The 12,186-nt window shown below is 41.0% G+C and overlaps 1 protein-coding gene across 1 annotated transcript in view; it reads right to left on the bottom strand.

The window, feature by feature from the left end:
* Positions 1-11,257, bottom strand: part of GRAMD1C (GRAM domain containing 1C) — a 54,001-nt gene extending 42,744 nt beyond the window's left edge. Inside the window, exon 1 of the mRNA XM_035892617.1 lies at positions 11,137-11,257. Coding sequence (XP_035748510.1) covers positions 11,137-11,184 — 48 coding nt within the window. The 5' untranslated portion in view covers positions 11,185-11,257. The remainder of the gene's footprint in view (positions 1-11,136) is intronic.
* Positions 11,258-12,186: the final 929 nt, after the last annotated feature.

The following is a 12,186-nucleotide window of genomic DNA, read 5'->3' as shown; positions in this document are numbered from 1 at the left end:
TACAAAGTACTTGACACCAAGTGTCATGAAACTCACTGAATTAGGTACTTCCTAAAGGGGGACTGCTCCTACTTATTTTAAAGACTGGGTCTAGTACATCAAAAACGCTGTGTCCTACAGTACCTCAACAGTAGTCCAGCCTGCACCAGCTCCACTGTGGACATCAGCCTCATCAAGTCATTGTTGACCTGACACGTGGTAATACCCTGCTTTTCTGAAAAGCAGTTCTGGTTGACTACTGACCAGGGAAACCTGTATTACAACTGTTTACCCCACGGTGTGACATGAACTCAGCTGAACTGGAGTCTTGCTCACAAAAGGCCTGGTCATTTCCTGCACCTCACCAGACACCCTGTCCTTCTGAGAGCAGGAAAGAAGGTCTCCTGCTTGAGCTTTGCCTATACAAGTACAAATATCAAATCATGGTGGAGCACAGCTTGGAAAACAGCCTACAAAATCTAGAGCCGAAGTTGTCACAATTATGATTTTGACAGACAAGAAAATTTAGCATCATATGAAATACCGGGAACTATGATGTTAACATCAGGTTACATAATTAGAAATAGAACAAAAATATCATTTTTTTGTGAAGAATATTTAAATTTAGCTTCCTTCCCAAGCAGAAAAGAAACTCAAAGACCTAACGTTTAGAAAGATGAAAGGTGTAAAATTCTCAGAAAAAATGCCTTTCAGTTGCGCAATCAGTTAAAGATTTTTTTTAATGTTCTTTAGAAAAACAGCAAAAAAGATCTGGAAGAACAAAGTATTTCAGCTTAGAACATGTGAGGACCACTCCCAAGTTTCCCCTTCAAGATCTCACCAGAATTAGCTCAATTTCACAAGCCATTACATTTAATTGAAATAGGGTTCAGCTGAAGCTCTTCCAACAAGGTCTATATTTAATCTCACAGGGCTCTATTCTCCACTCAGTGGAGGTGCAATTTAAGTATACACATTACCAGATGACAGCTCAGGATAATAGTTTTCATAAGTACCCTCTATCAAGAGGGAACAGCACCTACTGAATATGCATCTTGCAAACACAGAAAAAAATACAGTTCAAGCAAACAAAAAAAACTAAGCCTGCTGGGAACACATTACAGCTGAGAGGGCCTTCTTATCAATGATAAGAAAGCCTCTTGTCATTAGTAGTATTACACTTTTCCCTGGGAAAAAAAAAAAAAAAAAGTAGTTTGGATTGAGAATATCCCCTGCTTATTCCAAAGCAATGGCTTTGTAGCATTCAGTACTTCCCTGGGGCAAATAAGCATTTTAAAGCATTTTAAAGCATTTTGAAATGGTGAAGCCAATGTACTTTCATAACAACACTGATCTGGATATAAAATCTCAAGTTTGACACATACAGCAAGGAGCAGAGCATATGCTCCACTTCAGAAATAAAACCGACTGAGGCATGAAGCTAATGTAAAGTCAGAAGACACACACCCCCTACACATACCTCCTCCTCTAGCTGCCTGCAGCCTGTTCTAACCCATGCAAATCGGTAGCCAACACTCAGGCAGCCTCCATGGCTCCCCCCTCTCTCACCCACTTGCTCAGAGCTAGTGCTGGACACCATCCAGCAGAGCTAGCTAGCATTCTGCCAGCCTCTGCTTGTGTGCCAGCCTGGAAAACAGGCTGAAACACACTAGCCTTGCAGAGCATGCACACAAATGCTGCAGCAAGTGGCCAAAGAAAATTTAAGGTGGGGTGGTACGGGTAGAGCTGCCCAGCTCCAATCTATAATCACTATCTTCTAAATGGATTTTGGAAGGCAGACTGCAGTAGCATAGGTCATTTCAAGTTCACAAAAGTCCCAAAGGAGACAGCAGAGGAAAGTACCATCACCAGGGAAACACCAGCTCGGAAAGGAGCACTCAATGCCCAGTGCTCCTCCTCTGCTCCTCCTCTCTGCGTCACTGAAGACTACAGTCCATGTGCACCAGCCTTAGAGTAGATCTACACCTAGTAACTCAGTGTGGACCCAAATCTACTCTCACACAAGACTTGGATGTTGTCTGCTTTGTAAGTCAAGCCCTTGCTAGGAGACCTCCTCAGTCTGAGCTCCAGAGCAGGGAGGGGAAGAGATCAGGGCATGCTTCATGCACACCCAAGCTCCCCAAATGAGCATGCTAGCATCCACCCCTTCACCAGCTGCCCAGAAGCTCAGTTCTTCTTAGGCACAGAGCAGACACTTTGAGGCAAGGAATATAGGGCTTTGCATGCCCATCAGACCTCTCTGCTTGCTGTGAAAACAGCAGGCACACATCTACTCTGCTTTCTTTGTGCTGTCTGTCCCCTTCCACCTCTATTACCTAGAACCTGTCTGCTGCCCTTCCGCAAGTAACTAAATGAAGTCAGGCTCCAATTGCAATTTGTGTCGGGGATGGTTCTGGAAGCGAGGAGGGCTACATAGGGAACAGCAGGCTGCATATGAGCTTCACCTCGCACAGACCACGAATCAATACAGCAGCGAGGGGCTGTGGAGCCCCTCTTTGCTGCGTGGCACCACCCACCCGTCCCCAGCTGCAAGACTGGGTGCCTAGAAGCTGTCACAACACACATACAGTTTCAGAGCTACAGAAGAAGGCAGGTGCCTCTATGCTGCATCCACCTTCACAACACACATACAGTTTCAGAGCTACAGAAGGCAGGTGCCTCTATGCTGCATCCACCCCTCTCACTGAAGGCCCAGCCTCCTACAGGTTGGATCCCCTTGGGCACTTGGCTGAAGACAGAGCTGACGACTGACTCAACAACAGGGAAGGGAGATCCCTCTCCTAGCACAGCCCTACTAAGGAAGCTGAAAGAAGAAAGAGAAAAATGCATTTCAAGGCATTTTAATAACTCATTTTAATCACTTTAATCAGATTTAAATCCGAATGTCTGAAAGGAAAAGATAAATATGGTCCCATTGTGTTCAATTACAGTCACTTTGTTAGCCACACTGCTTGCTAGGATTAAGCTGTTGTCTTTGTGCATCTAGCTGGGTGGTGGCGCTTTAGATGGCCCACAGTTCTGTTGTCAAGATCAGCTACATATGTAAATAGTAGGAACAAGTTTCACCAGAAAAACAGGCAACTCTTCTGCCTTCCCAAAGCAAAGCTAGGATACATCACAGGGAATCTCCCTGTGCTGAAAGCAGCAAGATATAGAGGCAAATCTATACAGAAAAACATTCATTGGCGATTTCTTTCCACCAGAAAGATGGTAAGAGGACTCCAAGTGATCTCAGAAAGGCCCTGCCAAAGTCTGAGTACCAGTGCAACTCAGGCATCAGAATTAGCCTGAGCATGAAGTGATTTATGTGCATTTCCTGTTTATAAGATAACACTACCTTTGGCTGATTAAACACCTGAGTCTGGAAGTTTGCAATTAGTTGCAAGGCTGATAATTTCAGTTTCAAATACAATTATTTATATAACTGCTACCAAGTCCCTCTGAGTTTGGATGAAAAACAAACATTTAAATTTTAAATGAGAACATGAAGCAAAAAGTTCAGGAGATTTGGACACTTCCACAGAAAAACATCTTCCCCAACTCTGAACCAGCAACTAAGTTGCCTTTAGCTATTTCAGGAGGCAAGAGGGTCCAATCTCAGTTTTACTCAGCATCCTCATCAATACCATACATAGCTGGCAATAACTTCTTTAGACCTGGTAGTAAAATTATGCCTATAATGCTTCTGCCAGAGACCATGTTTCTTACTGCCTCTCCAAGACACTAGTACAAGCCAAGTTCACAAGAGTCTTAAGTGCCTAGCTCCTTTTAATTTTAGGGAAAAACTGTGGATCTGTACTTACTTTCCTGACTTCAAAGATGCAGCATTCATGCAATTTTCTTTTTAGTAACTTTAACACAAGGATTGGTGATAAAATTACTAAAAGGATTTTTAAAACTTACACTTTTTAAGGATTTAAAGTATTAAAAAAACACACAAACAGATCCCCAAAATCCCATGATACATCAAGTTCTAAAACAAACTTAACACAAATAAACTGTGTTTGTATGAACTCTGCAGTTACTATTTTAACATTGTGCAATTGAGTTTGTCACCCTCCCAACACCAAGTTATCCTTTAGCTCAGATAATTTGTCTGCTCCACAGTTTAATTTCAAGTCCTGTAACTACATTGTCCAGGTTTCAACAGCCGTAAGTGTACTAACTAATATGATGCAATGGCAATTAAAAGCTCAGCAAAGATTATTTCCTTTGGGATAAAAAACACATTCCTTTCTGAACAGCAGTTTCATCTGACTCATATTTCTTCCTACAGCATGTGTGTGAAACAATTAGCCAATGTTATTTGTTAAGAACATCTGTTCCTTCACCTGATCTTTCACTGCAGGCTGCCTAAGTACTGAAAAAAAAATAAAAAAAAAAAATCAAATTGCTTGTCTTTAGACTTACTTAATCCATTTCATAAGTAGGGGGGAAAAAAAAAATCCATACTTGGGGGGAGGGGGGGACGGGACAGACACTTAACACAATAAAGTAACTATGAGACATTACTTCAGAACTCTCATCTTCCTTACCTGCAACAAAGTCCCACCAACAGTACTTAATTCAGAAGTAGCTAAACACAGGAGCAAAAGAATGACATACCTCAGTTGCACTTTTCCCTCCTTACTCTCCCAATACCAGACTCTGGCATCTCCAATCTGTATTAAAGTTTGGTAACAGTCCCCAAATATTGGGCAGAAAAAAGGTCATGAAGGAAACAACCAACTGTCTTGGTAACAACAGTGACAGCACGATACATTTTGAAAGAACACAACTTCTCAGAAGATTTACTCCACTTTCACTCAGTACTTCAGGTTTCATAACTGATCTGTGCCATTTACTTTTCAGCAAGTCATAGAGAAGATATGTAAATGCTTTAGATCACGACTACGGTGAAAACCTGTAGGAGTGTATTGGACAAACTACAACAGTAGTTACACAGTTAATGTAGTGACTGTAGCCAACTACATGAACAGTGTTAGTATAAATTACACTGGTCATCTCACTAAGCCTGTGAGAAAGCCCTCCTGCATTTGAAATTACACAGAAAATAGCACTCACCAAGCAACTGCCCCAAAACTATTTTTTCTTATGAAGTATCTAATTTGATCTATTCCTTTTGTACCTTAGAAACCAAATGCAGATTTTACTGTCAGTAATTTCTACATTAAAAGATGCTACCAGATTTGACTGAACCATTCTCACAGACAGACCATACATAATTTTTCTTTAACTTTATACAAAAATGGAATGCAAAGGGTCAGCTATTGTGAGACATGTATAACAGTACAAGCTGATCAGAGCTACATATACACCGTGGTTCATGATCACATATCTCCACTCATTCTGAACAAGGGGTGATATCTTGAGTTCTGGTGGGTAGGCATAGCAGAAAACAGAAGAAGCAGCTGAGAAGCTGTATGAGCAAGCTCAAGTCCTGAATGACTTTATCCATCATTTCCCTAGGGGCTTTAGGAGATTGAAGTAACAAATACACAATCTGAACATGTTACCAAAGTCAAAGCTTGTGCATGAATATTCCCAAGTGTAGGCTTTACTGACTTTGCAAGCAACTTCAATAAAAAAAAAAAAAAAACACAACCTAAAAAAACCCACTTACTCTGTGTAATTTCTGTAATGCTGCTGGTATCACTAAGGAATCCTGACATAGCTCAATTAGTGCATAACCATCTGCTGCATAGGATGAGACAAAATATAACTTCCAGAGTAGTCATTAGCAGAAAAGCCACATACTCTTGTCTAGAATGCTCTTATGTTTTTGGATAGGTAAGTATGTGTCCCAAATCATCAAAATGTAATATGTTTTGTCAAGGTTTAGATTTTTTTTTTTCTTAAACATCTCCTGGAGAATTTTCTACTCCTAGCTGTTGCCAATTACTTAATTAAATGTACCACTAAACAATCACATCCTGTACAGTTTTGTTTACCTGTCTTTTTTCCCTCCAGAGGGATGCAAGTAGCTCACCTGTAGCAGACTTGAAAAAGACAGTGTTACACTACTGCTTCTTAGCAGAAATACTGAACAACGCTGTAATCAAACCAAAGACGAGCTTAACTTCCAACACCTAGATTTGCCTTTTAAAGCTTTCATTCCATAAGCTATGAACTCCCCTCTCATTAAACTGATATCATCATTCAACAAACTCCATGCTGATTTTCTGAATTATATTGCAATTCTGATGGTTTTGCTCCCAGTGACTTAGAAAATAAGTAAAACACAAAAATCTGAAGTATTTTCTTCCTCATCTATTAAACTTAACCTTCAAGATTCTAGACTAATTCTTTAGGTGTGTGTAGTAATAATTTGTATTATATAAAACTTCCCACCACTGCAGCTGGGGAAAGCTTATTTAGACAGAGCACCAACTGCCAGTCTTTGTTCAGAACAGGCTGAAACTCAACGGCCATCAGATCTACCCCAGCACTCAGTTTGGAGCTGCATCAACAGCAGTAAAGAGATTGCCAGGGTGAAAATCTGTGTAAAAAACACTTTAGCCTAATCAGCCATGTTCAAGGGCTAGTCAGAACTACAGCTTATCTTTTCTTACTATTTTAAAACACAGCTCCTGTAATCAGTGCTATCCAGGGCTTAAAAAAAACACACCTATTCTAGAGATTTCAGATAGGCAAACAAACAATGTACCAGTGCTACAAGTACAGCAAAAGCTATTTATACTAAAGTTACGACATTTCAGAAAAAACAGCATAAGTATGCTTGGGATTTTTATTCTCTTCAGAGACCTACAGCATTTATCCAGTTCTCATCCTCCTTAGCAGATTGCTTCATAGCAGCAAATAAAAAGGAGGCTAAAAATCCTTCTCAGATGTCACAAGCCGTGATGTCTCTCCTTCACAACCCAAGCACTTGGAGGCACAGATGAAAAGAAAAGCTTTCTTCAGAAGTAACATACTGAGTATACACCAGAAGAGATGAAACAACTGTCAGAGGGTCTTAAATACCAGTCTGCCAAAACACAGTTACTGACTTAAGAAGCCCAGGGAACCATTCCCAGAGTGAACATGAGTCTTCACAGAAAGGTAAAAGGAGCGTTCAAACAACTATAGATGCAAGAATATTTCATCTAACCCTTACTAGTCTTGGGCCCTAAAGTATGTCAACTTTTATCTGTACTGCAGTAAGTTATCTTCCGAGTTGTAATGGGTATCTGCATCCCTCCTGTGCAGGTTTGAACCATATATGTTTATCAGAATCTTGGCATACATATTCTCACATGCTCCCACAGACTAGCTCTTTCTCACAGAAACCAAATCCATGTTGTCAAAATTCAGAATCCTTTTCCAAATCTTGTGCAACTTCTCTTGTTCTTGTATTATGAAAAATAAAAGTCTTGCTTTCACTTTTCACTGTATCATTTGTTTGCTTCTATTGTCATACTCCTTCACACTGATCAACCCTTTAAACTGACATTACATTGCAACCAAATTGGCTTTTTTAAAGCCTCTTTCATTACTTTCTTTCCAACGCCTTCTTGGCACCTCACATTTCCAAATTCTTAAACAAGCCTCCCAGAGGAGGATTTTCCGAGATGCTCATTTGATTTCAACTCTTCCCACCTACCTTTTCATTGCAAGGTAAGGACTTACTTTTTTGTTCTTTCTTTCCACAGGCATTCTTCTTACTGTAGACGTACGTTCTTCGACTGTTTATTAAGAGAAACCAGAGTCCCCAGACAGAACACCCTCACTTTCGATGCAAGGATCCTTTTCATTAGCTTCCTCATTCACTTTTACCTTCTTCATTACAGTAGGAGAACACTTAATATTTTCACAGGTTACTTCTTCCAAGGATATTAAATTTCATTATATTTCAGTATGAAGAGTGTAAAAAGGATAAAAAGTGAATTCAGAATCTTGAGATAGGGCTTCCAGATGCAACTTAATTTCCAAAGCATCTTTGACTTTCACCATTTCTTTTTGCAGTTGCCAAAACTAGAACTATTTAATCAAAAGTAGATGCAAGCTTTATAGATTCCAGTAAAGAGAAAAACCCCCAAGATTAAGTTTGCAAGCAAGCCTTTTTCTTCCTCCAGTGAGGTTATAAAAGTCTAGCTTTGTCCACCTCCAGGGAATGTTCTTCAAAAAAAACAAAAAAAGAAAACCAAAACTCCCATGTCAACCCAAAACCCAGCAGTTACCAACATTACCAGTTTATAAATTGCTGAAGTAGTACTGAAAATTAATTCTTTCTCAACATTTTTCAATAAAGCTATCCAAAGTATAATTATTTTTTTTTAAGAGATGGGGAAAAAAAGTATGCATAGTAGGATTATCTTCTTTTCTTCGTTCCCTGCTAATTCTTCTGCTATCCTTCCTTCTCCCCACTCACCATAGTAAGGAAAGAGATTACATCCCAGAAGCTCCCAACCCAAGCTTGCTACTAATTACATGTGCTCACAGCACCTACTGAGCATTCATGATACCTGGCCTGACTTCCAGAGGCATGGCACAACTGCCTACTCCCACTCAAATCCATGAAAAATTGAAGTCAAACCAGTCAGGCTCTAACATCCACGTTTGGTTTCCATCGTCAGAGAAGCAAGAGTACATACTTAAAAGAAATTAATACTTGGAGCAAACCAAGGTTGTCAGAAACATGCAGCCTCTCAAACCAAATAACCCAGACAACCAAAGCTGATCCCTGGATGCTACTGCAGGCTAGCCTTGCTGTTGTAGCAATTCCTTAGTTCTAAAGACTTAAAGGTTAGGAACGAGCGTAATAAATCCACACCTGCCACAGGACGCTAAGATCATCCTTTGCCAAATGTTAGTGACACATGCTTGTTGCACACTGCAACAAGCTGCCTTCCGTGTTATCACCTACACATTTACAGTGACTCAGTATTTAGGGAGTTTTAATGATCTGTTTACATACTCAGCAGCTGATCAACAACCATGCAAGTTACTAAAACACATTTTCTGTCCAGAAGAACAAGGGAAAGATGCCAATGACATAATGTTTTAATTAGGGTATCTTAATTTTTGCCTTGAATTTGTGACTTTCTGCCTCTTGCTACTTCTAACTTCAGTCCCCTTGAGGTTGAGAAAATGAGTATCACAGCCTCCTATAATCAGACTGGTTGAGGTTTTTAAAACTAATCAGTGACAAATGGTATAGCTAGAACTTTACAGGCCACAGCACTATCTTACAAGAGGCCAGTATTTACACAATTCCTTTGTTTTAACTGCAAGGTCATATTTGCAGAACCAGATAAACGCTAACTTCAAACAAATACTGAGGTCTTGGAAGTATAAATCATAGACGGCAACCATTTAATCATACCAGAGAACACATCACACTCTCTCAGCAGCCGCCACTGCACTGAAGAATCCCATTCCCCTGAAGTTACAGGCACACGTTATTGTGGGAAGCAAAAAGTGGCACTGTGAGGACACACAATAGCCTGCACCGTACACGCCTAAAACTCTGTTCAAAGAAGCTTCTAACCTTTGGCATGCGCCTCAAACCTAAAAATGCAAAGCCAATAGCACAGTTACATTCTTCATGTATTATACTTTACTGACTTTATTTTAAATTGCTAAGCTTATTAAGGAAAGAATGCAAGTCCACCAAACTGACCCCAAGACCTAAACCAGTTTCTTCCTCACATTAACTACCAACTGCATTAACGGATATATACAAACCATCAAGAGTTAGTTTACACAACCTAATTTGCCATCTAATGAGAGCACAGCTGACAGTTACTATTTCTGTGCAGCATGATTTGCTATCCACTCAAGTAGAGATGTACATCTGGGCACAGGCAGAACAGCCCCATATTGTCTTTGTCGCTGTAGGAACAGTGGAGAAAATAAGGAACGATCCAAGCACTCACTCTCTAGCAACACAATTCTATGACCCACTGGGATTCATTCGGCCTGTCCCATTTCCATTGGCTCCAGACTACTGTTGCTCAGTTTAAAAGTCCACATGCATTTTGGGGAAAGTTTATGCTAGGGCCTGAGATGCAAAATCAATGTTCTGACCATTAGGAAATCCACTTAGTTTGAACAGGAGGGATGAAAAGACATACAAGCTAGATTTATGAATTAGGAGTTGGGAAATCCCATACCCCAGTTCTGCTCACATCTCTGCCACAGATTCCCTGTGGCCTTTGCTAGTTACTTAATCTTTCACCAGCTGAGCACAATGAACACTCTGATGACCTCATCGGGACAGACACACGGTAGTCCAGATGATGTTCCTATGCACAAGCTGAAGCATGCCAATCTACTGAAGCCACATGACGCAGAACCTGAGTCAGACTGTCAGAGCTGTGAAGAAGGGAATCTAAGTCTCTCACGAGATCAGGTGTTATCCTGCCTGTGGCTGCACACACAAGCGCTCCCCTTTCCTGTCTAACAGCAGCAACCCATCCGCCAAACTCACAGCAAAACATATGCTCTAAGCCTACACCCCTAAGTTTACTTTCTTTCATGGCACTGGGGGGATGGAGGGGGGGGGCCAGGGCACGACAAGAAATTCATCAAAAGCATGAGAAGAGTATTAAAGACAGCATTTATTATTACATCCTCCACTTTCAGTGAGGCATCTCCCTGTGGAGGAATGATATTAAACCCCTCCTAATTCACAAATCCCATATTCTTTACACAGGAAGTTCATTTACTCTGGTGGAAAACAAATGTGTTTACCTGACAAAAAGCAGACACTAGGAAAAGCACATCAGAAGAACTACCCAACACTTAGAATCAAAATTCAGCCCTCACTGTTAAAAAGCATCAACAATTTCTTTCTAAAGGCATAAAGACATCGGATAGGTTAATGAGCCATGCAAGGAACTGCAAGACAGGACCGGGTGCAGAAGCCAGAAGTCCTGTCACTAACTTGATACGTGACATCGGGTAAACAACTTCAACCCCCCTCAGTCTCAGCTTACACTTTAGTAAGCTGATAATGATAAAATTACCTACCTCACTACATGGGTGGAGAACACTTTACTAATTCATGACTACAAAGCAACCTGAGAACTGTGGATATAAAGCTAGTACATATACACACATATATAAATTAAAATATACATATATTATATTTATAAATAACACACTAGTTAGGAGAAAGATAAAACACATTACCCAAAAGCTCCAATCAGCACTCCAGCTATATTGAGCAGGACCTTGCATTTTCTCTGTGCACGAACTAAGAGTCTCCTCTGAATCAGCAAGTAGCTGGCTAATAAGACCATGATCCACTTCATGAACTTCCTGTGAACAAAGATGCAAGGTATGTAATTCAACAACAGAGGAGAAAGGTGAAATAAGATGGTTAATCCATTTAACGACTACATATTAAACGAAACTGGACACGCTAGTTTCACCAAGGCGAGTAGCACAAAAACATTCCCACTGACAGCCTTTTCCTGGATTTTACTTTTTTTCCAAGAGTATACTATATTTAATTATTACTTACATTTGTATCAGAGTATTTTCTTTCCACAGCAGCCCCTCAACTTGCACACTGAAGCTGCACAGACATTTAGAGCTGGGATAACATCAACGTGAGGCATCAGTGCATAACATGCAGCACGCCTCTAGAACCTGCGGGACCTTTCAAAACTTTAGAAAGGTCACGCAGATGTAGCGTTGCAAGTGAACTAACATATATTATTATAAAACAAATGCATCAAATGTTTATACTTGATATTAGTTACAGTATAAACTGTGTATTTTGTCATATATAAGTAAGCGCAACACTTCAGAGGCAAATAGTTCTACCCATATCGCTTATTATAAAGACAAGCGCTCCTCTGTAGTGCTCTCCCTTCATATGGATACTCTTCACTTGGGAGCTCAGTTTTACTTCATGAAGGGAAACTGAGCCACAGAAAGACACTCGTCCCAAGCCTCCCAACGAACTGGGACAAAACCAGTCCAGGGCCCTAACCAGTAACACCACCTGCACTACAGCATCCATCGGTGAGAGACGAGGTTGGGTTTCGACTCTGGAACGACTCACAACCAACGCGACGCGGGCACACAGGCGTGCCCGTGGCTGGGGAGGGCTGCGAGCACCCCACCGGCAGCCCCGCGCTCCTCCGAGGCTCCAGCCCAGCCCGCGGCCCAGGCCGGGGGCGAGAGCAGACAACCGGCTGAGGCGAAGACCAGACGCACGCAACGCCCCGGGGA

This window comes from Egretta garzetta, unplaced genomic scaffold, assembly GCF_000687185.1.
Source record: "Egretta garzetta isolate BGI_Z169 unplaced genomic scaffold, ASM68718v1 scaffold320, whole genome shotgun sequence".
Taxonomy (NCBI): Eukaryota; Metazoa; Chordata; class Aves; order Pelecaniformes; family Ardeidae; genus Egretta; species Egretta garzetta.
The sequence above is the reverse complement of the archived record's forward strand: the minus strand, read 5'-3'. Positions and strand labels throughout refer to the sequence as shown.